This window comes from Ornithorhynchus anatinus, chromosome 2 (assembly GCF_004115215.2).
Source record: "Ornithorhynchus anatinus isolate Pmale09 chromosome 2, mOrnAna1.pri.v4, whole genome shotgun sequence".
Lineage (NCBI taxonomy): Eukaryota > Metazoa > Chordata > Mammalia > Monotremata > Ornithorhynchidae > Ornithorhynchus > Ornithorhynchus anatinus.
In genome coordinates this window covers 147,889,249-147,916,789 of record NC_041729.1, presented here as the reverse complement: position 1 = coordinate 147,916,789, position 27,541 = coordinate 147,889,249, and the positions used below count along the sequence as shown (strand labels likewise).

At 43.6% G+C, this 27,541-nt stretch overlaps 1 protein-coding gene across 9 annotated transcripts in view; it reads left to right on the top strand.

Annotated features, from left to right (window-relative positions):
- Positions 1 to 27,541, top strand: part of KIF21A (kinesin family member 21A) — a 152,362-nt gene that overhangs the window by 48,502 nt on the left and 76,319 nt on the right. For all 9 annotated transcript variants that reach the window (XM_029055050.2, XM_029055041.2, XM_029055062.2 and 6 more), the window contains exons 2-7: positions 14,131 to 14,353; positions 16,434 to 16,616; positions 19,729 to 19,878; positions 20,551 to 20,685; positions 23,405 to 23,572; positions 24,671 to 24,786. In XM_029055050.2, the coding sequence (XP_028910883.1) occupies positions 14,131 to 14,353; positions 16,434 to 16,616; positions 19,729 to 19,878; positions 20,551 to 20,685; positions 23,405 to 23,572; positions 24,671 to 24,786 (975 nt within the window). The remainder of the gene's footprint in view (positions 1 to 14,130; positions 14,354 to 16,433; positions 16,617 to 19,728; positions 19,879 to 20,550; positions 20,686 to 23,404; positions 23,573 to 24,670; positions 24,787 to 27,541) is intronic.

Genomic DNA, 27,541 nt, shown 5'->3' with positions numbered 1-27,541 from the left:
GGACGGCACTACCATCCTTCCTGTCTCACAAGCTGCAACCTTGGCGTCATCCTTGACTCTGCTCTCTCATTCATCCATTCAGTCATTCGAAGCAGTGTGGCTCAGTGGAAAGAGCACCGGGCTTGGGAGTCAGAGGTCATGAGTTCCAATCCCAGCTCTGCCACCTGACAGCTGTGTGACTGTGGGCAAGTCACTTAACTTCTCTGTGCCTCAGTTACCTCATCTGTAAAATGGGGATTAACTGTGAGCCTCATGTGGGACAACCTGATTACTCTGTATCTACCCCAGCGCTTAGAACAGTGCTCGGCACATAGTAATGCGCTTAACAATACCAACATTATTATTATTATTATTATTCACCCACACGTCCAACCTGTCATCAAAAACCTGCTGGTCTCACCTTCACAACATCGCCAAGATCTGCCCTTTCTTCTCCATCCCAAACTGCTACCTTGCTGGTACAATTTCTCATCATATCCCGACTGGATTATGCCACATGGCCTTCCTTTCGTGATCTCCGGCCGTCCTCCAGTCTCTCCTGCTTCCAGTTTTTATACTTCACTCGCTGCCAGATTATCTTTCCTACAGAAATGCTTGGGCATGTCACTCCCCTCCTCAAAAATCTCCCAGTGTTTGCCTATTCAGCCTTCTCATGAAACAAAAACTCCTCTCTATTGACTTTCAAAAGCTCTCCGATTCACCTGCGGTCCCCTCCTACCTCACCTCCCTTCTCTCCTTCTACACCCACCTGCTCACTCCACTTCTTCTGGCGCCTCACCTCCTGCATTGTGCCTTATTCTCACCTGTCCTGCCATCGACCCCTGACCCATGGTCCTACCTCTGACCTGGAATACCCTCCCTCCTCAAATCTGACCAAACTAACCTCTCTTCCCCTCTCAAAGCCCACCATACTGAGGGCTCACCTGTTCTAGGTAGCCTTCCCAGATTGCGCCCTCCGCTTTCCCTCTGCTGCCTCCTCCCTCCCATCACCCCTACTCCCTCCCTCTGCTCTACCCCTTCCCCTCCCCACAGCATTTGTGTATATTTGTACATATTTATTACTCTATTTTATTAATGATGTGTATTTATCTATGATTTTATTTATCTATTTTTATGCTATTGATGCCTGTCTACTTGTTTTGTTTAGCTTTCTGTCTCCCCCTTCGAGTCCTTGAACCCACTGTTGGGTAAGGATTATCTCTATCTGTTGCCAAATTGTACTTTCCAAGTGCTTAGTACAGTGATCTGTGCACAGTAATCACTCAGTAAATATGATTGAATGAATGACAGGAAAATTAGGGGAGTAATGACAATAATGATGGGACTTGTTAAGCGTTTACTTGGTGCCAGGCACTGTTCTAAGCACTGGAGTAGATTCAAGTTAATCAGGTTGGACACAGTCCCTGTTCCACATGGGGCTCACACTCTTTATCTCTACTTTACAAATGAGGTAACTGAGGCCCAGAGAAGTTAAGCGGCTTGCCCAAGGTCACACAGCAGACATGTGTGACTTCTGACTTCCAGGCCTGTGCTCTATCCACCAAGCCATGCTGCTACAGGATTTGTGTGGGAAGATAAGGAGTTGTGGTTTAGACATGTTAAGTTTGAGGTGATGGTAGGACATCCAAGTACAGATATCTTAAAAGCTGGAGGAAATGCAAGACTGGAGAGAGGGAGTGAGATCAGGGCTGGGGGTGTAGATTTGGGAGACATCTACATAAAGATGGTAGGTGACGCCATGTGAGAGAATGAGTTCTCCAAGGGATTGGGTGTAGATGGAGAACAGAAGGGGGCTCAGAACTGAGCTTTGATGAATACCCAAAGATAGGGGGTGGGAGGCAAAGGAAGAGCCGATGCAAGAGACTGAGAATGAGCAGCCAGAGAGATAGGAAGAGAATGAGGATAGGACAGTGTCAGTGCAGCTGAGGTTGGGTAACGTTTCCAGGAGAAGGAGATGGTCCACAGTGTCGGAGGCAGCTGAGAGATGAGGAGGATTATGATGGATTAGAGGCTGTTGGATTTGTCAAGAGAGAGATTATTGGTGACCTTTGAGAGGGAGGTTTCTGTGGAGTGAAGGAGACAGAAGCCAGATTGAAGGGGAAAAGGAGAGGAGTTTGAGACATCAGGTGTAGGCAGCTCGATCAAGGAGTTTGTAGAGGAATGGTAGGAGGGAGTGGGGTGATAACTGAAGTGAGCAATGAAGTCAAGGGAGGAAGCCTGTTAAGGTGGGGTCTTTGAGAAGTTTAATAAAGCATTTCATCAAAAATAATGAAGAAGAAACGGCTCGTTTTGGGCAGGGAATGTCACTGTTTATTGTCATATTGTACTTTCCCAAACTCTTAGAACAGTGCTATGCACACAGAAAGCGCTCAATAAATGCAATTGAATGAATAAACGAATCAACTGAACTGAATTTCTGTACTACCAGCTGTTATGAATTAGTTTTACCTGCCTTGTAAATATACACCAGTTATTTAATTTATGTGCTCATTTACTTTTAATTGCTCTAAGGGTTTTACAGAATTGAATACCTGTTTAACGTGCTTACATGGGAGTGGTTCCTTGTTCAGTGACCATATTTTTCTTTTCACTCTCCTTGTAATACATGATGCGTTTTTTCCCTCCTTGTTAGATCTTGAATTGCTTGTCTGTAAATTCAGTGGTCTTTCCCTTTTAAACTCCTGGATGACCACAGCAGAGTGGTAATTAGCTTAAGAATGTCTTCCTTGGATCACCATCTCTGGGAAGGGACACTGGAATTTTGCGGTGTTTTCGGATGTTTGAATGTTTTCACAGGTCATAATATACCATGGGTAAGCATGATGTCAGAATAACCGTTTTGAAGTGCTGCAGTTATAATTAGTCCCCTAGCTTCAAGGAATTGGAAATTTCTTAACCAGTTTGTTGGAAGAGCTTAATATGAATGCATCAGAAATAAGAACATAACAAAGAGTGTATTGATTTCTCCTTCCTCGGGTTTGTTGGCAGTGCTGCCTTTGGCCAAGTGCAGAAAGGTCTGTTTCCCTTACTGACTCATAGTAGTTAATGATAATTACGATACTCGTTAAGTGCTTAGTATATGCCAAGCACTGTAAAAAGCAATGGAGGAGCTAGCTTCAAAATAATCAGATGGGACACAGTCCTTGTCCCACTTGGGGTTTACAGTTCTAGGTAGGAGGTACTAGGATTTAATCCCCACTGTTCAGTTGAGGAAACTGAGGGAAAGATAATAATGTTGGTATTTGTTAAGCGCTTACTATGTGCCGAGCACTGTTCTAAGCGCTGGGGTAGACAGAGGGGAATCAGGTTGTCCCACATGGGGCTCACAGTCTTAATCCCCATTTTACAGATGAGGGAACTGAGGCACAGAGAAGTTAAGTGACTTGCCCACAGTCACACAGCCGACAAGTGGCAGAGCTGGGATTCGAACTCAATTAAGTGATTTGGCTAAGGTCCTACAGCAGATTAGTGGCCGGCCTGATTTTAGTCTCAGGTCTTCTGACTTCCAGGCCCATGTTCATTCATTCATTCAATAGTATTTATTGAGCGCTTACTATGTGCAGAGCATTGTACTAAGCGTTTGGAATGTACAATTCGGCAACAGATAAAGAAAATCCCTGCTCAGTGACAGGCTCACAGTCTAAACGGGGGAGACAGACAGCAAAGCGGAACAGAAGAAAACAAAAACAAGACATCATCATCAAGATAAATAGAATCAAGGAGATATACACCTCAAAAACAAAATAAATAGGGTAATATATATAAATGAGCACAGTGCTGAGGGGAGGGGAAGGGGAAAAGCAGAGGGTGGGGGGGAGGGGAGGAGGAGCAGAGGGAAAGGGGGAGCTCAGTTTGGGAAGGCCCCCTGGAGAAGATGAGCTCTCAGTAGGGCTTTGAAGAGGGGAAGAGAGTTAGTTTGGCAGAGGTGAGGAGGGAGGGCATTCCAGGACAGCTGTAGGACGTGAGCCAGGGGTCAACGGTGGAACAGGCGTGAACGGGGGACCATGAGGAGGTGAGCAGCAAAGGAGCGGAGTCTACAGGGTGGGCAGTAGAAAGGGAGAAGAGAGATGAGGTAGGAGGGGGCAAGGGGATGGAGAGCTTTGAAGCCAAGAGTGAGGAGTTTTTGTTTTGTGTGAAGGTTGATAGGCAACCACTGGAGGTTTTTGAGGAGGGGAGTGACATGCCCAGAGCCTTTCTATAGGAAGATGATTCAGGCAGGGGAATGAAGAATAGACTGGAGTGGGGAGAGACAGGAGGAAGGGAGATCAGAGAGGAGGCTGACACAGTAATCCATCTGGGATATTATGAGAGCTTGTACCAGCAGTTTGGATGGAGAGGAAAGGGTGGATCTTGGCGATATTGTGAAGGTGAGACCGGGATTCATATTAATGCCTGTCTCCCCCTCTAGATTGTAAACTCATTATAGGCAGAAACTGTATCTGCTAATTATGTTGTATTGGTTCTTTCCCCGAGGCCACACTGCTTCCTCTTATTTGAAAATATGGTGTGCGATATCTGAAAGATGAAAGAGGACTACTTTCACTGACATTTTGAAGGAAGGATGATAATGAAGGATGACTTCATCCATTAATTTAGCACACTCTTCTCTGCCTTCTCTGGAATCTACCAGGCTCAATAGTTTCCTGTGACCTTGTCCTCATTAAAGGGGTTGATAATAAATGCAACAGATGGATAAGCATTTTTATCTTGCTTGCTCTATTAATGTGACCAATTTGGTATGTGCTCTGTTGAGCAGAGTACATGTTTTATTTCCTTAGAATTACCAAGCTCTAATAATAATAAGAAAAATGTTGGTATTTGTTAAGTGCTTACTATGTGCAGAGCACTGTTCTAAGCGCTGGGGTAGACACAGGGGAATCAGGTTGTCCCACGTGGGGCTCACAGTCTTAATCCCCATTTTACAGATGAGGTAACTGAGGCACAGAGAAGTTAAGTGACTTGCCCACAGTCACACAGCTGACAAGTGGCAGAGCTGGGATTCGAACTCATGACCCCTGACTCCAAAGCCCATGCTCTTTCCACTGAGCCATGCTTCTAAGGATTTAAGCAATTTCTAAAGGAATTAAGATAAAAAGCCTGCACCTCTCTGAATAGTCAGGCAATAAGTGGCATAAAATCAAGTAAGGATAATGATACTTAACATGGTAAAGCCATGGAATTTATAGAGGTCAAGAGTCATAAAATTTGTTTTTTCACCTCTAGGGCTGTTTTTGAACCAACTCATGAAATCAGTCAATCAATTGTATTTATTGGAAAGATAGATAAGGGGAAGACATATTATTTTGAAGGAGTTGAAATGACATTTTATCATCGAGTTGTATCTTCTGTATTGTAATTTAAACAGGAAGTCACAAATCATCGTCACTGGTATTTAGTGAGCACTTACTATGTGCGGAATAATATAATAAGTGCTTGGAAGAGTTACCAGACACATTCCCTGTCCATAATGAGGTTACAGTCTATTACTCAATCATATTTACTGAGTACTTTGTGCCGAGCACCGTACTAAGCACTTGGGAGAGGTCAGTATAGCATTATAAGAGGCACCTTCCCTGCCAGCAACGTGCTTGCAGTCTAGAGGGGGAGAGAGACATTAACATAAATAGATTATGGCTATGTACATAAGTAGTGTGGGGCTGGGAGGGTGGATGAGTAAAGGGAACAAGTCAGGGTGATGCAGAAGAGAGTGGAAGGAAAGGAAAAGAGGGCTTAGTCAGGGAAGGCCTCTTGGAGGAGATGTGTCTTAAAGTACGCTTTGAAGGTGGCAAGATTAATTGTCCTTTGGATAGGAAGAAAGAGAGTGTTTCAGGGCAGAGGCAGGACATGGGCAAGAAGTCAGTGTTGAGATAGATGAGACTGAGGTACAATGAATAGGTTGGCATTAGAGGGGCAAATTGTGCGGGCTGCGTTTGGAATAGGAGAGCCGTGAGGTGAGATAGGAGTGGGCTTGGTGGAATGAGTGCTTTAAAGCCAGTGGTAAGGAGTTTCTGTTTGATGTGGAGATGGATGGGCAACCACTGGAGTTTCTTAAGAAGTGGGGAAACATGGATTAAATGTCTTTGCAGAAAAATGGTCCGGACAGCAGAGTGAAGTATTCATTGATTCATTCATTCATTCAATAGTATTTATTGAGCGCTTACTATGTGCAGAGCACTGTACTAAGCGCTTGGGATGAACAAGTCGGCAACAGATAGAGACAGTCCCTGCCGTTTGACGGGCTTACAGTCTAATCGGGGGAGACGGACAGACAAGAACAATGGCACTAAACAGCGTCGAGGGGAAGAACATCTCATAAAAAACAATGGCAACTAAATAGAATCGAGGCGATGTACAATTCATTAACAAAATAAATAGGGTAACGAAAATATATACAGTTGAACGGACGAGTACAGTGCTGTGGGGATGGGAAGGGAGAGGTGGAGGAGCAGAGGGAAAAGGGGAAAATGAGGCTTTAGCTGCGGAGAGGTAAAGGGGGGATGGTAGAGGGAGTAGAGGGGGAAGAGGAGCTCATTCTGGGAACGCCTCTTGGAGGAGGTGATTTTTAAGTAAGGTTTTGAAGAGGGAAAGAGAATCAGTTTGGCGGAGGTAAGGAGGGAGGGCGTTTCAGGACCGCGGGAGGACGTGACCCAGGGGTCGACGGGATGGGCGAGACCGAGGGACGGTGAGGAGGTGGGCGGCAGAGGAGCGGAGCGTGCGGGGTGGGCGGTAGAAAGAGAGAAGGGAGGAGAGGTAGGAAGGGGCAGGGTGATGGAGAGCCTTGAAGCCTAGAGTGAGGAGTTTTTGTTTGGAGCGGAGGTCGATAGGCAACCACTGGAGTTGTTTAAGAAGGGGAGTGACAGGCCCAGATCGTTTCTGCAGGAAGATGAGCTGGGCAGCGGAGTGAAGAATAGACCGGAGCGGGGCGAGAGAGGAGGAAGGGAGGTCAGAGAGAAGGCTGACACAGTAGTCTAGCCGGGATATAACGAGAGCCCGTAATAGTAAGGTAGCCATTTGGGTGGAGAGGAAAGGGCGGATCTCGGCGATATTGTAGAGGTGAAACCGGCAGGTCTCGGTAATGGATAGGATGTGTGGGGTGAACGAGAGGGACGAGTCAAGGATGACACCGAGATTGCGGGCCTGCGGGACGGGAAGGATGGTCGTGCCATCCACGGTGATAGAGAAGTCTGGGAGCGGACCGGGTTTGGGAGGGAAGATGAGGAGCTCAGTCTTGCTCACGTTGAGTTTTAGGTGGCGGGCCGACATCCAGGTGGAGACGTCCCGGAGGCAGGAGGAGATGCGAGCCTGAAGGGAGGGGGAGAGGACAGGGGCGGAGATGTAGATCTGCGTGTCATCTGCGTAGAGATGGTAGTCAAAGCCGTGAGAGCGGATGAGTTCACTGAGGGAGTGAGTGTAAATGGAGAACAGAAGAGGGCCAAGAACTGACCCTTGAGGAACTCCAACAGTTAAAGGATGGGAGGGGGAGGAGGCTCCAGCCTAGGAGACCGAGAATGATCGTCCAGAGAGGTAAGAGGAGAACCGGGAGAGGACAGAGTCCGTGAAGCCGAGGTGAGATAAGGTATGGAGGAGGAGGGGATGGTCGACAGTGTCAAAGGCAGCAGAGAGGTCAAGGAGGATCAGAATGGAGTAGGAGCCATTGGATTTGGCAAGAAAGAGGTCACGGGTGACCTTAGAGAGAGCAGTCTCGGTAGAGTGGAGGGGACGGAAGCCAGATTGGAGGGGGTCTAGGAGAGAATGGGAGTTAAGGAATTCTAGGCATCGATTGTAGACGACTCGTTCTAGGATTTTGGAAAGGAAGGGTAGTAGGGAGATAGGACGATAACTGGAGGGGGAAGTGGGGTCAAGAGCGGGTTTTTTTAGGATGGGGGAGACGTGGGCGTGTTTGAAGGCAGAGGGGAAGGAGCCCTTGGAGATTGAGTGGTTAAAAATAGAAGTTAAGGAAGGGAGGAGGGCAGGGGCGATGGTTTTAAGAAGGTGAGAGGGAATGGGGTCCGAGGCGCAGGTGGAGGGGGTGGCACTTGCGAGGAGGGAGGAGATCTCCTCTGAGGATACTGCAGGGAAGGATGGGAAAGTAGGGGAGGGGGTTGGTGGGGGGGAGGGGAGAGGCGGAGGGGTGCCTTTGGGGAGCTCAGACCTGATCGTGTTGATGTTCGTGAGGAAATAGGTGGTCAGATCATTGGGGGTGAGAGATGGGGGAGGGGGAGGAACAGGGGGCCTAAGGAGAGAGTTAAAGGTCCGGAACAATCGGCGGGGGTGACGGGCATGGGTGTCGATGAGGGAGGAGAAGAAGCTTTGCCTGGCGGAGGAGAGGGCAGAGTTAAGGCAGGAAAGGATAAATTTGAAGCGTGTGAGGTCGGCTCGGTGCTTGGACTTTCGCCAGCGGCGCTCGGCAGCTCGAGCATAGGAGCGTAGGAGACGGACGGAGGAGGTGATCCGGGGCTGTGGGTTAGTGGAGCGAGAGCGGCGGAGGGAAAGGGGGGCGAGAGAGTCGAGATGAGTAGAGAGGGTGGAGTCGAGAGCGGAGACCCGCTCGTCGAGAGTGGGAAGAGAGGACAGGGCGGCGAGGTGAGGAGAGAGGCTATTGGAAAGACGGATGGGATCGAGAGAGCGGAGGTCTCTGTGGGGCAGTAGCGAAGATCTGCAGGGGGAGGGAGTGTGAGAGATGAGGCAGGTGAGAAGGTTATGGTCAGAGAGAGGGATTTCAGAGTCGGTGAGGGAGGAGATAGTGCAGCGGTAGGAGATGACGAGATCGAGGGTGTGACCGAGTCGGTGAGTGGGCGCGGTATGGTGGAGGAGGAGGTCGGCAGAGTCGAGGAGGTTTAGCAGGCGGGCGGCAGAGGAGTCGTCGGGTACGTCCGTATGGATGTCGAAGTCTCCAAGGATCAGAGTGGGCAGAGAGAAGGAGAGGAGGAAGGTGAGAAAGGGGTCAAGGTGGTCGAAGAAGTCGGAGGTGGGACCGGGAGGGCGGTAGATGACGGCGACAAGAAACTGGAGTGGGTGGTAGAGGCGAATGATATGGGCTTCGAAGGAGGGGAAGGAGAGGGAGGGGGGAGGAGGGATAGTGCGGAAGCGGCAACGGGGCGAGAGGAGGAAGCCGACGCCTCCTCCCTTACCGGTGAGTCTGGGGGAGTGGGAGAAGGAGAGGCCTCCGCCGGAGAGAGCGGCGGCGGAGACCGTGTCTTCGGGAGAGAGCCACGTTTCCGAAAGGGCGAGGAGGAGGAGAGAGCGGGAGAGGAAAAGGTCATGGACGAAAGGTAGCTTGCCTGTAATAGAGCGGGGGTTCCAGAGGCCACACTTGAAAGTAGCTGTGGGTGCAAGGGGAGGAGGGGGGGAAGGGCGGGGGGAGGGGAGGGTTTGGATGGGAAGGAGGTGGCGGGGCCCTGGACGAGGAGAGGGGGATGAGGGGTGGCGGTGGGACAAGAGGACTGGGATGGGGCATGGGTGGGGAAGAGAGAAGGGGGGAGGGGGTGAAGAGGGGGTTTGGTGGGGGGAAGAGTAGGGGGAGGGGGAAGAGGGGTAGCGCTGGTAAAGTGGGGTTCTAGGGCGGGAGAGAGGAGGGGGGGAGGAGACAGAGGAGAGAGCGGGGAAGAGCTGAGCGAGAGAGGGGAAGGGGAAGGGGAGGATAGGAAGGGGGGGGAGGGGGGGAGGAGGGACATGGCGAGGCCAGAGAGGTGGGTGGCAGCACTGACAACAATAAACAGTAATAAACGAAATCGGTAATATAGCCACATGATACAATATGATACAATACAGTAGTGCTAATATAGCAACATGATACAGTATGATACAGTATAGTCGTGTTAATAAAAGGGGTGATGATCAGGGTCGGGGGTAGACTCGATTAAGGGGCGACCTGATCAAATTCAAAGTCTGACGACAATAAACAATAAAAAGCGAGATCGCAAATATAGCAACATGCTACAGTAAAGCACACTACAATAGTGTTAATAAGCAGGCGATGACCAGGGTCGGGGGACGAGCCGACCCTACCCGATCAGACTCCAAGTCAAGCGGCCAGCGGCCGAGAGAGTCCCAGAGCTCATGACCAAATAACCCTGTGGCGGCGGGGGGGCCCTGAGGTTGTCCGGGGTGGGTGGCGGCTGTGGGCGGCGGCTAAGGTAAGGTAACATGGTGAGAACAAGGACGTCGTCGCCCGGGGCGGGGGCGGGAGAGATGAATCACCTCAAGAGGGAAGAGGGAGTGAGGCCTTCCCAAAATGGCCGCCTCGGGCGGAGTGGGGGAGCGGTTGGGGAGCACAATGTCCCCCGAGGACACAGTGTCCTTGGGGCCGAGAAGGGGAGCACAATGTCCCCAGGATCGAGAAGGGGAGCGCAATGTCCCTGGGCCCGAGGGGGGTGGGGAGTGGACTGGAAGCTGGTGGCTGGGGGTCTGTGGGGGTGAAGATCCGTAGTGTCGGAGTTCCCGAGCGGGGGTGCGGAGGTCCAGGTTGTGAAAGGCTGAGACGGGCGTGGGTCCGGACGGTCCGAGGCTCAGCTCTTATTGTATTGTTATATCCTACTCTCCCAAGTGCTTAGTAAAGTGCTCTGCATATAGTAAGCACTCAATAAATATGATTGACAATTGTTGGTCTGGTATAAGTGACAGTCCAATTTACATTAATACAAATTATAGAATCCTGGAGAAGTTGTGAAAATATGGGATATGGTGGTGTGTTCAAGACTTTTCAAAATATTTGGAATTGTGCAGTCCAAATACCTCCTTATTCCCAGACTATTTAAGGAATTTTGTCTGTATACAAATTTTACATTGTAAAATTTTAAGTTTTCTCCTGGTAATTCTCATGAATGACTTTTTTAGTTTTGGGACTTATCTGAAAGGTTTTAATAGCATCTTTCATTTAGCTATCTTTCATAAGTGACCTACTCAATCTTTATGGGAAATGTAAGCATATAAAGTCATGCAGAATGATATGGGTATTCTAAAACTGGTTATCCTATAATTACATGTGTATGATATATACAAATAAATATCCCATAAATGCAAAAATGGGGGGCATATATATATATATATATATATATATATATATATACATATATATATATATATGGGGGGCATATACATTTTTGCATTTATGGTATATTTATTTGTAATATATATTTGTGATATATATTTGCGTATATATATATATAAATAAACCTATGTGTGGGTATTTATATATATATAAACAAGTATATATATAAATATATATAAACAAATACCCACATATAGAGGTTTGAAGATGTCACTGCTGATGGTTGAATGGTATCCTGTCACTGGGAGGGGCTGAGATAATAATAATGATAATGGTGATATTTGTTAAGTGCTTACTATGTGCCAGGCACTGTTCTACTGACAAATTCATTCTCATAATTCCTTTTACATCAACACTAGTGCTATTTTGCTACATCAACACTTTTGCTGTTTTTCTGGCTCTACATTTGCAGTACTGACCCTACTTTTGACTCTCTCTTATGATATTATGTTTATCCTGATATCTCTATTTTAAAATAATCAAGCTATAGGTTTATGTTGTGCTGGTGTTCCATTTGCTGTATTTCTTCAGAGTATGCTTTATTACCCTTTTTTTAAACATTCAAATAAAACCTCTTTCTTCCTTATTTAAAATTTCCTTTATTTCAGTCCCCAGAAAATTCCCCTGACCTTACCTGACTACTCTCATCATTCTTTCTTCTCAAACGCCCGCTTGGTTAAACAAAGTGATTCTTTCAATGCCGATGAAAAATCAGATTCCAAGTCATCACTGGATTTGACCCAAGAGTGTGACCCACCGAAATCCAACATTAGAACACAGGTTCTTCTGATTCCCCATGGCCATGCTCTAACCACTAGGTCACGCTGCTTCAGTAGTAGTAGTAATAATAATAATGTATTTGTTAAGCACTTACTATGTGCCAAACACTGTTCTAAGCATTGGAGTAGATGCAAGGTAATCAGGTTGTCCCACCTGAGGCTCACAGTCTTAATCCCCCTTTTACAGTTGAGGTAACTGAGGCCCAGAGAAGTTGTGACTTGCTCAGAGTCACACAGCTGATAAATGGCGGAGCCGGGATTAGAACCCATGAGCTGTGACTCCCAAGCCTGGGCTCTTTCCATTAAGCCATGCTGCTTCTACTGGTAGTATTGGGAGTGGTGGTGGTAGTAGAAGCGGTGTGGTTCAGTGGAAAGAGCCCAGGCCTGGGAGTCAGAGGACGTGGGTTCTAATCCTGGCTCTGCCACTTGTCTGCTGTGTGACCTTGGGCATTCCCAACTTCTCTGTGCCTCAGTTACCTCATCTGTAAAATGGGGATTAAGACTGTGAGCCCCACGTGGGACAATGCGATGACCTTGTATCTACCCCAGCACTTAGAACAGTTCTCGGCATATAGTAAACGCTTAACAAATACCATATTATTATTATTATTATTAGTAGTAGTAAAAAATTAGTAGTGTTAGTAAAGGTATCTGTTGGTAAAGGTATAGTACAAAGCACTATACTAAACTCTTGGGAAAGTATAACAGAATTAAGAGGCAGTATTGCCTAGTAAAGAAATCATAGGCCTCAGATTCAGGAGACCTTGGGGTTCACCACCAGCCTGCTGTGACCTGGGGCAAGTCGCTTCACTTTGTGCTTCACTTTTCTCATCTTTAAAATGGTGATGATATGTCTATCTGTTCTTCCTCTCTCTTATACTGAGTTCCATGTGCGATATGGACTGTCTCTAATTTTTTAAATAATAATATTAATTATGGCATTTGTTGAGCACCCAGCAATTTTATTTGTTAAGCACTTGCAATATTTTAAGCACTGTCCCAAGTCCTGGAGTAAATATAAGTTAACCAGGTCAGATGTAGTCATTAATTCATTCATTCAATCGTATTTATTGAGTGCTCACGGTGCGCAGAGTCCAACGTGTAGGGCTCACCATCTAAGTAGGTGGGAGAACAGACTGAGTCACCATTTTACAGATGAAGAAACTATGACACTGAGGGGGTAAATGACTTGCCCAAGATCACACAGCAAGCAACTGGTAGAGCTGGGATTAGCACTCAGGTCCTCTGACTCCCAGACCTATGTTTTTTCCAAGAGGCCATACCACTTCTTCCTCTCACAGTTGCACCTGCAGAGTTTCCAATCCTCTACCAGTCACGACTCTAGGAAGGAAAGTCAAGCAGAGGCCTACCCATTCCGTTTCTAGCTTGGGCAATCGCTAGGGAGCGGAAGGTATCTTCTTCAAGTCAAACCTCACCTGTGCTGGGGAGCAGCAGCAGCATGGGAGAGAGGCGAGAGCGGAGACTCAAGTTTACTGAGGCCATGGTAAACCACTTCCATATTTTTACCAAGAAAACTCCATGGATACGTTACCACAACGATTGCAGATGGAGATGGGGCATTCTGGGAGAGATGTGTCTATGGAGTCGCTATGAGTCGGACACGACTCGACAGCATAAGACAACACGACCACCACCGCTTCTTGTCTCTACCCTAACACTTAGTAAAATACATCTACTGTAATTATTATTACAAGACATGTTTCCTGCCCTTTACACTCTAACGGGTGGACAGACATAAAAATATTTACGAGTGGGCATGAACTACCTATCCTTCTGAACCAGCGTGTCATCAGTTCTCCCTAATCAGATTGAAGGGAAGCTTCAGAACTTGCTTCTCAGAAAATAAGGAAAGACATCTCTTTTCTCACCTATCTTTCTAGTTCCTGGTTTTAGGAGCCGGGGAGAGGAGAGCTCTAGCCTCATGAAGGTAGGAAGGCTGGCTGGCTGGTTCTTCGACATAAATAGTTGTATTGAGAAATGGAGCTGGAGTTCCAGGGAGGTAGATTTCTCACCCTTCTGCCCCTGAGCCGGCAAGCTGCTCAATCCTAGAGAGCAAGGGCTCAACCACACTCAATTTCAGAGAAATTCTACTTCAGTTGAGTGGCTTGAATGCCTGGAGAGTGATTGATTTCACATGCATGTTTATAAAGTGGAATGTTTCAGAGTGTTATTGTGATGAGGGAATTGTTATTTCATCATCGAATTTTTGAAAGTTTTTTTTAACCACCTGTTGCTATTGTGCTTAAATGTTGAACTTACTATTGTGTTTATTTTTCATAGAATCCGACCACAGCTCGCCAAAGAGAAAATTGAAGGATGCCATATTTGTACATGCGTCACACCTGGAGAACCTCAAGTGTTCTTGGGGAAGGATAAGGCCTTTACTTTTGACTACGTGTTTGATATTGAATCACAACAAGAACAAATCTATGCACAGTGCATAGAAAAACTTATCGAAGGTTGTTTTGAGGGATATAATGCCACCGTTTTTGCCTATGGACAAGTGAGTACTGTATTTTGGAAGGCTGCATGCATATAAATAGATGCAAACAATTTTAAACTTTTGAAAACATGGCAGTGATGTGCTTCTCCATTTACACCCACTCTCTTGGAGAACTCATTTGCTCCCGTGGCTTCAACTACCGCCTCTATGTAGATGATACCCAAATCTACATCTCCAGTCCTGACCTCTTTCCCTCTCTGCAATCTCTCATTTCCTCCTGCCTTCAAGACATCTCTACTTGGATGTAGTCCCGTAACCTCAAGCTTAACGTGTCTGAAACAGTACTCCTTATCTGCCCACCCAAACCCTGCACTCCCCTTGACTTTCCCATCACTGCAGATTTCACCAGTCTCCTTCCTGTCTCACAAGCCCAAAACCGTGACATTATCTTGACTTCTCTCATTCAACCCACATATTCAATCCATCACTAAAGCCTGTCAGTTCTACCTTCACAACATCGCTAAAATATGCCTTTTCCTTTCTTCCCAAACTGCTACCACATTCATCCAGTCACTTTTCCTGTCCCTCCTTGATTACTGTATCAGCCTCCTTGCCGGTCTCCCAGCCTCCTGTCTCTCCCCACTCCAGTTCCTACTTCACTCTGCTGCCTGGATCATTTTTCTATGAAATCATTCAGTCCATGGTTCCCCACTCCTCAAGAAGCTCCAGTTGCTGCTCATCCACCTGCACATGAAAAAAAACTCCTCAACATTGGATTTAAGGCACTCAATCACCTTGCCCCCTCCTACCTTACTTCACTACTCTCCTACTACAACCCAGCTACACACTTCGCTCCTCTAATGCCAACCTTCTTAATGTATCTTGATCTCGTTTATCTTGCTACCGACCTCTCACCGACATCCTGCCTCTGGCCTGAAATGCCCTCCTTCCTCAAATCTGTGACTGACAGTGACTCTCCCCCACCTCAAAGACTTATTGAAGGCATATCTCCTCCAAGAAGCCTTCCCTGACTAAGCCCTCCTTTCCTCTTCTCCCACTCCCTTCTGCCTCACGCTGACTTGCTCCATTTACTCATTTCCTCTTCCCAGTCCCACAGCACTTATGTACTTATCTGTAATTTATTTATTAATGCCTGTTTACCCCTCTAGACTGTAAACTCTTTGTGGTCAGGGAATGTGTCTGTTTATCATACTCTCCCAAATGCTTAGTACGCTGCTTTGCACACAGTGACCACTCAATAAATACGATTGAATGAATAAATGTTTCGTGAGGAAAATGATCACTACAATTTTTAAATTTTTTGATCTGATCAGGATACCAAAATGCAATATCAATAACAGCTACTGCAGATAGCAAAGACATAGGGGTACAATGGTCTATTACTATGTGCAGATTATCTGCAATGGATTTTCAGTTGAGTATCCAAGCTTAGTTCCCTCAGACATTGAGTCATATGCGTGCGTGTACACACACTCTGTCTTTTTCTCTCTCTCTCTAGCTCCCATAAATGGTCAAACCCATTCCCATGGGTGGTTCAGCCAAGGTTCCTATAGGAGTTTGGAGCAGAGGTTTTGGGGTTTCTTTCAATAGGTTGAGTGACTCAAGATCTTAAACATTAAGAAACGCATGTAAAAATTTTAAACTGTAAAACGGTATCATTCCCGGCCACAGGACTGATGAATTAGGTAGAGAAGGGGTCATTAGCTCCCCTTCTTTGTATGTTATGGGAGAGTAGTGGAGGGATCAGGTCCCAGGCTCATCTCCTGTGTTTGACAAAGTTGCCGCAAGAATTTACTTCCTCTCCTGGGGAGCTGGTGGGCGAATGGAGGGTGCTAGCTATTATGTCTTGCTTCCATAACTGGAAACCTTTGGAGTCAAGAGGCTCTGCTTCCTTAACTGGAAGCTTTTGGAGTCAAGGAGCTCCTTGGCTTGATTCAAGAAGAGGAGATAAGGCCAGACAGACACATTTATTTTCATTTGTGACATTTGAATAATGGAGAGAGGATGAGCTCTTAACATTAATGGCTTTTCATAATCTCCTATTTTTTTTCTTTTCCATGTCCATGGTGGTTGCTTTTATAAAAATTAAGATGAGCAGTTCATTTCTGTATTTATTTAGACAGGTGCTGGCAAAACCTACACCATGGGAACAGGATTTGATGTCAATATCACTGAAGAAGAGCAGGGTATTATCTCCCGGGCTGTTAAGCACCTTTTTAAGTGTATTGAAGATAAGAAACAAGCTGCTATTAAGAATGGGCTCCCCCCTCCAGATTTCAAAGTGAATTCGCAGTTCTTAGAGGTAATATTCAATACTTTTCACTTACTTTCATCCGAACATATCTTGAAACCTTATTTTACTTATGGAATTAATCAAGACAATTTTGTTACATTATTCAAATTCCAGCATCTTACAAGTGTTTTTTTTTTCCCCGTAGACTTTTAAACTAGTTTTATGTAGAGGTTGCTTTTTATTCAGTGCATTATTATTACTATTATATATGATACATGTTCTACATCTGTATCAACATTAATATTGAACATAATAAGGTAGCTGTTTTCCAAGTCGATTTAATTTTAACGTTTGCGTTGTGACTGAAAGAGAAGTCCGACTTTTAAAAAATATTGTGGATGATAAAATACATTTTGTATACTATACATTTTTCAGAAAAAGAAACTTATTTAGAATTTAATTGTCACCAGAATGCCTCCTTTTTATTGAATTTTGGAATGGTGAATAGAACACAGGAAATTCAAATTCATCAAATCAATACTATTCATTATTGTTGAAACTAGTATACTTTGGCCACACAGTGACAGATTGTCAAACAACCCATGCCTAGTCTTCGATAAACAGGAATTCTCAATTTCAAGAATATTACATTTCTCCATCGATGAATTGCACTGTCAAAAACTCACCCTCACACCTTGGACAATCTGGTTCTGATCACAATAAGACTAGCGTGCTCTGTCCAGGCAAGTGATGTTCTGATTAGATTATGTCCCCCCCCTCCACACAGAAAGGGTCTCTTTGTAACCAGAGGTTATCTCCATCCAGATGATAATTTACCCACTTTAATTGGGGGGGGAGCAGGTGTCTCAGGAGCCCATTGAGTCTTTCTCCATCTGGTAGGAGACAATCCATGTTTGATTGAAGATAGTTACTGATAGATAGAAGTTCTCTTCTCCTGAAAGGACGCCACCTCATCTCTGGGAAAGGAGAGAGCTTCATATTGAATGGAAATTTTTCCCTGTGCTAACCAAATATTTGGAGGAAGGATAAGTAAGGCTGATGCAAGACATTTTCCTAGGGATGGCAGCATATATAAGAAATATCATGGGAGGTTATCCTTGAAACAATGAAAACAAGTTAATATAAAATAATACAAATGTTGCCAGTAACACATTTATCCACTTCCCGATGGGAGGTCCAAGTTATTGCATTACTCCAGGAAAGAGACCATGGTTGCATATGTGTAACTCTGGTCCTGCAAGGGTGGGGGAATTTCACTCCCTAGGTCCCTGGCAGGAGTGGGGAGGTTGATCTGGGTGGCATTTGGCCCTTGAGGCTCCTGACGGGCCAATAGCATGGTGATTCCTGGCCAGGGACTCCAATCTTCTACCCACCCTCCACTCCAGAAGGGGTGAGGTTTTAATAATAATAATAATAATAATAATGATAGCAATTATAATAAGGATAATAATGATAGTAATAATTGTGGTAATCGTTAAGCACTTACTTTGAGAAACATTGTGGCCCAGTGGATTGAGCACGGGTCTGGAAGACAGAAGGACCTGGCTTCTAATCTCGGCTCTGCCACTTGCCTGCTGTGTGACCTTGGGCAAGTCACTTAACTTCTTTATCTCAGCACTTCAGCTGTAAAATGGGGATTGAGACTATGAGCCTCATGTGGGACAAAGACTGTGTCCAACCCTATTTGCTTGTGTAATAAAAATAATAATGTTGGTATTTGTTAAGTGTTTACTATGTGCAGAGCACTGTTCTAAGCTCTGGGGTAGATACAGGGTAATCAGTTTGTCCCACGTGAGGCTCACAGTCAATCCCCATTTTCCAGATGAGGTAACTGAGGCACAGAGAAGTTAAGTGACTTGCCCACAGTCACACAGCTGACAAGTGGCAGAGCTGGGATACGAACCAATGACCTCTGATTCCCAAGCCCAGGCTCTTTCCACTGACCCACGCTGCTTCTCATCTACCCCAGTGCTTAGAACCATGCCCAGCACATAGTAAGTGCTTAAATGCCACTATTATTATTATTATTAGCAGCATTGTGACAAGGTACTAAATGCTGGGGTAGCTACAAGATCATCAGGTCCCACATGGAACTCACAGGCGGAAGGAGGAAGAACAGATATTGAATCCTCATTGTGCAGATGAGGGAACTGAGGCACTGAGAAGTTAAGTGGCTTGCAGAAGGTCAGGTGGCAGAGTCAGGATTAGAAGCCAGGTTCTCTTTCTCCCAGGCCTGTGAAACAGATCTACACTTCATGTAGAACAAGTAGGTCTATGCTAAGAATTTAGCATTGAGAATGTTTTCCCAGCATGCTCATAGCATATAACCAGTCCTTCTAATTTCCTATATTAAATCCAAGGAAGCCCCAAGATCTATTAATTTATACATGTTCATTTGCTTAATACCAGTAATAAATTGAATAATGGGTATTTATTCCTTTATATTTTTCATATTTGAGTTAGTATTAATTTGTGAGTTTTCAGCTTAAACAGAATATCTCCTCTATAAGACAAGTTTTATTTTTATAGTTTATGTGCCATAGGAATGATTTAAGCCTAATTGTTACCTGAATCTAGTTTTTCTATTCAGAATTGCTTTTTGACCTGTTTTAATGTGTTTTTACTTCATTATAAATTGGTCATGTAAACCTTGTTTCCCAGTGATAGTTCCAGAAATCTGTTATTTTGAGGAAATAAGGAGTATCTGATTTTAAATCATTTAAATTTAAATTATTACCTATGATTTATTGACCTTTTGACAGTATTTAAGAAGTATTTGAGAAGCAGTGTGGCCAGTGGAAAGAGCGTGGGCTTAGGAGTCAGAGGTCGTGGGTTCTAATCCCATCTCCGCCGCTTGTCAGCTGTGTGACTTTGGGCAAGTCACTTCACTTCTTGGTGCCTCTGTTACCTCATCTGTAAAATGGGGATGAAGACTGTGAGCCCCACGTGGGACAAACTGATCACCTTGTATCCCCCCAGCGCTTAGAACAGTTATTTACACATAGTAAGCGCTTAACAAATACCACTATTATTATTTATCAAATTATGAACTGTAGAAGCAGTTTGAAATATCAAAAACATCTTTCAAAAAAGTTTTTCTTGATGCAAGTATAGTGATTCCTAGATGAACTAAGAATTTTGGTTCATTTTTCTTGGCTAGCTTTATAATGAAGAAGTTCTTGACCTCTTTGATACCACACGTGACATTGATGCAAAAAATAAAAAATCCAATATACGAATCCATGAAGATTCCACTGGAGGAATTTATACCATTGGCGTTACAACTCGAACTGTGAATACAGAATCAGAGGTGATGGTTATCTTGTTTTCAAAGTAGTTTGTGTATGAAATTATTTTACTTTCTTTCTTTCTGGAGAATTGTTTTTATGCTAGCTGGAAACTAGTGTCTATGTTCTCAACTCTGAAGAGGTTTCATGTTCCTATTCTTAAATCTCAGTTTTCTTCAGTGTTTGTCTTTGGGGAAGGTAGGCATAATACTGGTATAATATTGACCTTGGAAAATTGGATGCCCTATTGAAAATAATTTTGTCATACCGGTTTTCTTCTTCCACAGAAGGAAGAGGGCAGAAGGATAGACCAGAGCGGGTGGAAGGGTTCCAAGAGGTTCAAGATGGGAGAATCATTTTGTACCACACCCTGATACTGATAAAAAGTTATTAAAAAAAAGCATTTCAGCAAAAGATAAAGGGAAGCTTTAGTGATGTTACATTGTTACTTTACTGAAATGACCTTGGATAGGCAACTGTAGGTGCCAGAAAGTTAAACAATGAATTCTTACGTTATTTTTCTTAGATAAATCACATCTGTTAACCCTAGAAATTCAGCTCATAGTTTCATATACCATAATACTAACTACACCTCAACACTAGTAGATATTTTCATCCACCACAGTCAGTGGAGAAGACTGATGGAGTTATTTTGATCAAATATTGCTCTACCTCTTTTTTTTTTCCTTTTCTAGATGATGCAGTGTTTGAAACTGGGCGCTCTATCTCGAACCACTGCCAGTACTCAGATGAATGTGCAGAGCTCTCGTTCACATGCCATTTTTACCATCCACTTGTGTCAAACCAGAGTGTGTCCCCAATTAGACTCGGTAGGTACCTTACAGAAACAACACAAATCATCAGTAGTGTTCTTTCGTTGTGTGCTGCTCATGTGGCACAGTGACCTATTTGGGTAATGTTTTAAACTCACAAGACAGTGCGTCAATTATGATGTGTTTCATTCTCAAATAATCTAATCTATAGGCTGGACAGGGTAAGCCCTTGTGAGTTGATTATGTGTGTTGGGCTCACACCTATTTATTGACTGCTAAAGGCAGCTGTTTAATGGATGCTCTTTGGACCTTTTTTTATCAATCGATTGTATTGATTGAGCGCTTTCTGTGTGCAGAGCACTGTACAAGTGCGTGGGAGAGGGCAATCCAACAATGTAACAGACATTCCCTGCCCACAATGAGTTACAGTTGAGAGGGAGACAGATATTAGTATAAATAAATAAATTATGGATGTGTACCTACAAACTGGGTTTGGGGTGGGGTGGTGAATAAAAGGAACAAGTCACAATGACCTAGAAGAGAGTGGGAAAAGAGAAAATGAGGGCTTTATTCGGGAAGGCCTCTTGGAGGAGATGTGTTTTCAGTAAGACTTTGAAGGTGGGGAGAGTAAATGTATAATAATAATAAAAAGTAATTGTGGTATTTGTTAAGTACTTACTGTGTCTCAGGCAATGAACTAAACACTGGGTTGGATGCAATCAAATGGTTTGGACACAGCCCTGTCCCATGTGGGTCTCACAGTCTCATTCACCATTTTACAGATGAGGTAACTGAGACATAGAGAAGAAAAGTGACTTGCCCAGGGTCACACAGCAGCTCAGTGGTGGACCTGAGATTAGAGCCCATGAGCGTCTGACTCCCATGCTAATGCTCTATCCACTAGGCCATGCTGTTTCCTTTGTGTTTTTTGGGAAATTTTGTGGGAAAGACTTTTTGGAGGAGATGGGATTTTAGGAGGGCTTTGAATGTATGTCAAATTTTGGAAAGAAGGGTGGGGGAATGGAGGCAAGACACAGAACAGTGGACTAAATAATAATGATAATAATAATGGTATTTGTAAAGTGCTTACTGTGTGCCAAGCACTATTCTAAGTGCTGGGGTAGATACAAGGTAATCAGGTTGTTCCACATGGGACTCACAGTGTTAATCCCCATTTTACAAGCTGAGGTAACTGAGGCCAAGAGAAGCTAAGTGAATTGCCCAAGGTCACCCAGTTGTCAAGTGGCGGAACCAGGATTAGAACCCATGTCCTGTGACTCCGAGGCTCTTGCCACTAGGCCAGGCCATTGAATCATTGATCTAACTTATTAATGGCAAGTCCTGTATTTTTGCATATTTCATTCTTTTATTCTCTTCCTCCTTTGTGGAGGGTTTAGGACAGTTGCTGCACCAGGTAGGATTGGCAAAGAGAGGGAAGTATGCATCCCAGCCCCACAGCACTTACATACATATCTGTAATTTTTTAATATTAATGTCTGTCCCCCCTTCTAGACTGTAAGCTTGTTGTGGGTGGGGAATATGCCTGTTATATTGTATTCTCTCAAGTGTTTAGTACAGTGCTCTGCACACAGTAAGTGCCCAGTAAATAAGGTTGATTGACTGACCAGCAAAATGGGCACAAAATCTGCACTCTCACTTAATAATAATGGTATTTGTTAAGCAATTACTATGTGCCATTGTTCACTTGTATGCTGAGAGACATGGAGATGAAGTACTGTACGTCTGCAGGTTTCATCAGGTTGTCTAATAATTTTGTGACTAGTCATGAAATATTACAAAAAACTGTGAAAATATTTTTGGATTAACAAAAAAGGCTTTGTAATTGTTCTACAGCATACTGAATGAAAAATACTGTGAAAGTTTTTGAAGTGTGTTTCTTTGGGTGTTGGATTTGATCACTCTTTTGGATTTTCAGTCTGGAGTCTGTAAGAAGTAAAGATTAAGGGGTCATTGCAGACTAAGGGATCTGCAAATTAAAATCAAGGATGATTGAAAGAAAAGAAAGGGGAAGCAGAGTGGCTTAGTGGAAAGAGTCTGGGCTTCGGAGTCAGAGGTCATGGGTTCGACTCCCGGCTTTGCCACTTGTCAGCTGTGTGACTGTGGGCAAGTCATTTAACTTCTCTGTGCCTCAGTTACCTCATCTGTAAAATGGGGATTAACTGTGAGCTTCACGTGGGACAACCTGATTACCCTGTATCTACCCCAGCGCTTAGAACAGTGCTCGGCACGTAGTAAGCGCTTAACAAATACCAACATTATTATTATTATTATTAAAAGATTGTATCTGATCACTTGAGGGGAATCCAACACTTTATTATGCGTTATCGATTAATCGGTGGTATTTATTGTGCTCTTATATATGCAGAGAACTAGGAAAATGCAATAGGATTGTTGGATATGATCCCCATCCACAAGGATTTTAGATCAAAGGTGGAAACAGATATTAAAATAAATTACAGATGGGGAAATAGCCAAGTATAAGGGTATGTAAATGAGTGCTGTTAGGTTCACTCATTCATTCCTTTAGTCGTTTTTATTGAGCGCTTACTGGGTGCAGAGCACTGTACTAAGTGCTTAGGAAGTACAGTTCAGCAACAAATAGCAACAATCCCTGTCCACACTGGGTGGTTGGGTGAGGTGAATATCAAGTACCTTAGAGTTGCAGATCTAAGTGCAAAGGCAATCCAGAAGGGCAGGTGGATAGGAGAATTGATGCTTCCATGAATCTTTTGGATTTTTATTTTCTTGACTGTAGGAAAACGTGACTGATAACAAGATCATATCTGAATCACCTCCGATGAATGAATTTGAAACCCTTACTGCCAAATTCCACTTTGTTGATCTGGCAGGATCAGAGAGATTAAAGCGAACAGGAGCTACTGGAGAGAGGGCCAAAGAAGGAATTTCTATCAACTGTGGACTTGTAAGATCAAAATTTGTTTTACTAGGCTACCAGTACGTGCAAGCTTTTCTTTTCGCTCTATCTCTTCTGCAGAAGATAAGTTTAAAGAGGGAAAATGTACAGATTCATGTGACTGTGGTAACTCATTTAATAGGCAATGGATTAGAAATGCATTGATTTTGCTCTCATTATACTTCTGTGTGTAACCAATTCCTGGATGGTTCTGAACTATAACTGGGCTTTTTGGATATGATAAAACATAACCTATCTTTCATCTTAGTTATATATGTAATAAGCTTAAGCTATTTGCCTTTACTAAATGTCCAAGTAAATATAGAAACTATTTTAAAATTGCAGTACATATCAAAATACATGTTAGCACATAAAAGCTATTTGACATTTTCATATTTGATTTTTCTAGTCTTTCACTGAAAAATAGATAAATGTAAGATAATTTAAGAAATAATTAAGGATACATTGCTGCAAAACAGGACTAATAAAAATGTATTTGTAGTAACTGTTTCAGTCAGGGTGGACATTGCCATCAGAACTTGCTAAATTACTTTTGAAAAATATTTACAGACCATGCCATCTAGTGGTATTTCTTGTTAGAGTTAATGTTATTCTGACATTTAGTGGAGTTGAAATACATTTCATCTCTAGATGTTGTATAATATTTATAAAGATATAACTCACCCAAAGTAGATTTAGTATATGTTTTGTGTTGGAGTCTGGGTATTTTTTTTTTTCCATGGGCGAATGCTTCCGCAATATCAGAGGCTTAGTACTTATTTATTGTTTTATTAAATCAAGAAAAACATCCAATTATTTGAGGGAACCAAATGACACACCAGAAGTCCAGGGGTGCTAGAGGTTATCTGTATTGAAACAATACTATTCCATGAATCCTCAGGTGAAATCTAAATTCAATAAATTATACAGTAATATGCAACAAGATTTCATCATCTTAAAACCGGTAAAATATAATCTCAAATTTACCAAATCCAGTAAATGTACTCTCAATCCAAAACAAAATTTTTTTTGTTTTAAGTTGTGTATAATTGGAGTGATTTTATTCCCTAAGATTGTTTTGCTAACATCATTTTTCATTTCTTTCAGTTGGCACTTGGCAATGTAATAAGTGCACTGGGAGATAAGAGTAAAAGGGCCACTCATGTACCATACCGGGATTCCAAACTAACAAGGCTATTGCAGGACTCGCTGGGGGGAAACAGGTATGAAAGAGAAACTCTTCTCTCATCTATTCCCAAGGACCTGGTTTAAAGGATCCATTGAGAGAGTTAGTTGTGTTTGAATGTATTCTGTTAATTTCATTAGTTTCAGAATGTTTTTCCTTTGGGAGTAAGCGTTTTATAAATCTCATCATAAAATTAACTATTTCCAAGTTCCTTAGTGACATTACAGTAGCAGTACTTCGGATTTCAAATAAGTAGAATTTTTTTACATCAATTCAGCCATAAACCGAAGGTTAATATTTTTTGTTGGTCATTTTTGAATCAGTTTTAGGGTCCCACAGCAGGGGTTTTTCCTTCCCCCACCCCCACAAGAGATCTTTCTTCAACCAGTGTCTGAAGCCAATCCAGGGTTGAACCATGAATCTCTTTAGGAGGGAGGTCTTGCATAAGCCCTTGCTCCACTGTGGCTGCTGGAATTCTCTTCCAGACTGGGCTCACTTCCTGTCCTGCACTGTATCCACCACTGAGATGGACCCACACCATGGTGAAGTGGATAATAATAATAATTATGATATTTGTTAAGTGCTTACTATGTGCCAAGCACTGTTCTAAGTGCTGGGGGAGATACAGGATAATCAGGTTGTCCCACATGGGACACAATTTTAATCCCCATTTTACAGATGAGGTAACTAAGGCACACGGAAGTGAGGTGGCTTGCCCAAGGTCACGTGGCAGACAATAATAATAATAATTATAATACTGGTATTTGTTAAGCACTTACTGTGTGACAAGCACTGTCCTAAGCACTGGGGTAGATACAAGGTAATCAGGGTGTTCCTCGTGGGGCCCACAGTCATAATCCCCATTTTACAGATGAGGTAATTGAGGCATAGAGAAGTTAACTGACTTGCCCAAAGTCACACATCTGATAAGTGGCGGAGCTGGGATTAGAACTCGCTGTCGGAGGCGGGATTAGAGACCTCGACCTCCGACTCCCAAGCCCGTGCTCTTTCCACTAAGCTATGCTGCTTCTGCAATATTCTGAAATTTCTGCAGTCACTGGACCCAGGCCATTTGAATGGCACTCCCAGGATGTCTCTATGGGACAGTCCCCCTGGAGCATCTTTGTGTGGGAAGGGGCTGCTCTGGAAATCTTGCTCCAGCCCAGGACATTGATGATAATGTAATAATAATAATGATGGAATTTGTTAAGCACTTATTATGAGCCAGACACTGTACTAAGCTCTGAGGTGTATACAAGCAAATCGAGTTGGACAACAGTCTCTGACCCACGTAGGGCTCACAGTATCAATCCACATTTTACAGATGAGGTAAATGAGACTCAGAGAAGTGAAGTGACTTGCCCAAGGTCACCCAGTGGAGAAGTGGTGGATCCAGGATTGAAATCCATGACCTTCTGACTTCCAGGCCCAGGCTCTATCTGCTCTGCCAGGCTGTACTCTCTATCTCTAACTTCTAGGCGCCCCCAGGGACTCTTTCTTAAATCCAAGACGGTGTAACCTGGAGGTCCCCTGGAAAGATTTCTATTGTAACCTTTTTCCTCACTCTCTGGGCTGGCCTGTCATATCCTGCACACCTCCATTCTCCCAATTTTCAAATCCCTTCTCAAGTCACATCTCTTTCAGGAGGCCTTCCCTAACTAAGCCCTCATCCACCCTATTTTCCCTCCCATCTGTATTATCTCTGTGTTTGAATCTTTACCCTCTCAGCACTTAGATGTACCCCTACTCTCCCCCCACCTACCTCCCGCAACACAAATACACACACACACACACACACACACACACTCCACATTAAGATCTGTTGCTCCTCCAACCTTTAATTTATTTTAATGTCTGTCTCCCTCTCTAGACTGTAAGCTGCTGTGGGCGGAGAATGTGTCTGCCTATTCTGTTGTATTATACTCTCCCAAGAGCTTAATACAGTCCTCTGCACATAAGAAGCACTGATTGATTATTTCCATAATTGTCAAGCAACCTTTGAATACATTCATGTATTACTGATATAAGTTCACATTTACATCCTAAACTCCACTATTGTATCTTGAAGACCCTTTGAAAGACTCTGTATTCAGATTTCCCTAGAAATTTCCAATGTGATCCTTTTGAAGCCTCTTGATTTTAGGTTTGTACTTTGAGTATAAAATGTACTATAGTTTGGAGCTCTAGTACTTGTGCAGTAATAAATATGACTCCAGAAAGTGTAGAGAAAAATGTACATGTATATTAAATCCTGAAATAAAGCAAGATTAGAATAGGCTCACATTTTTCTCAGTCAATTTTTTTATCATCAGAAATATTAACTGAGGCATATGCTTAATTGGAGGAACCAGGAAAACCCAAGAACATTATCAATCGTTTACATCAAATGGCAAGAATATAATATGGTCTAGTAGAAAGAGCATGTGACCGGATATCAGGAGACTTAGGTTGAAGTCCAAGCTCGCCACTGGCCTATGTGTGACCTTTCCCAAGTAATTTAACCTCCCTCTGCCTTAGTTTACGTTTCTGTACAATGGGAGTAATAAGACTTGCTTCTCTCCACCTCATATAAAAAAACACTGAATAATAATAATAATAATAATAATTATTGTATTTGTGAAACACTGCTAGAGTAGATACCAGATAATCAGATCAGACACATTCCCTGTCCCACATGAGGCTCACAGAAGTGCTTAGTACAGTGCTTGGCATTCCGTATGTGCTCAATAAATATAATTCATTGATGTATTCTGTTGTAAACAGTTACCTTGTTCATGATGGCATTAAACAGT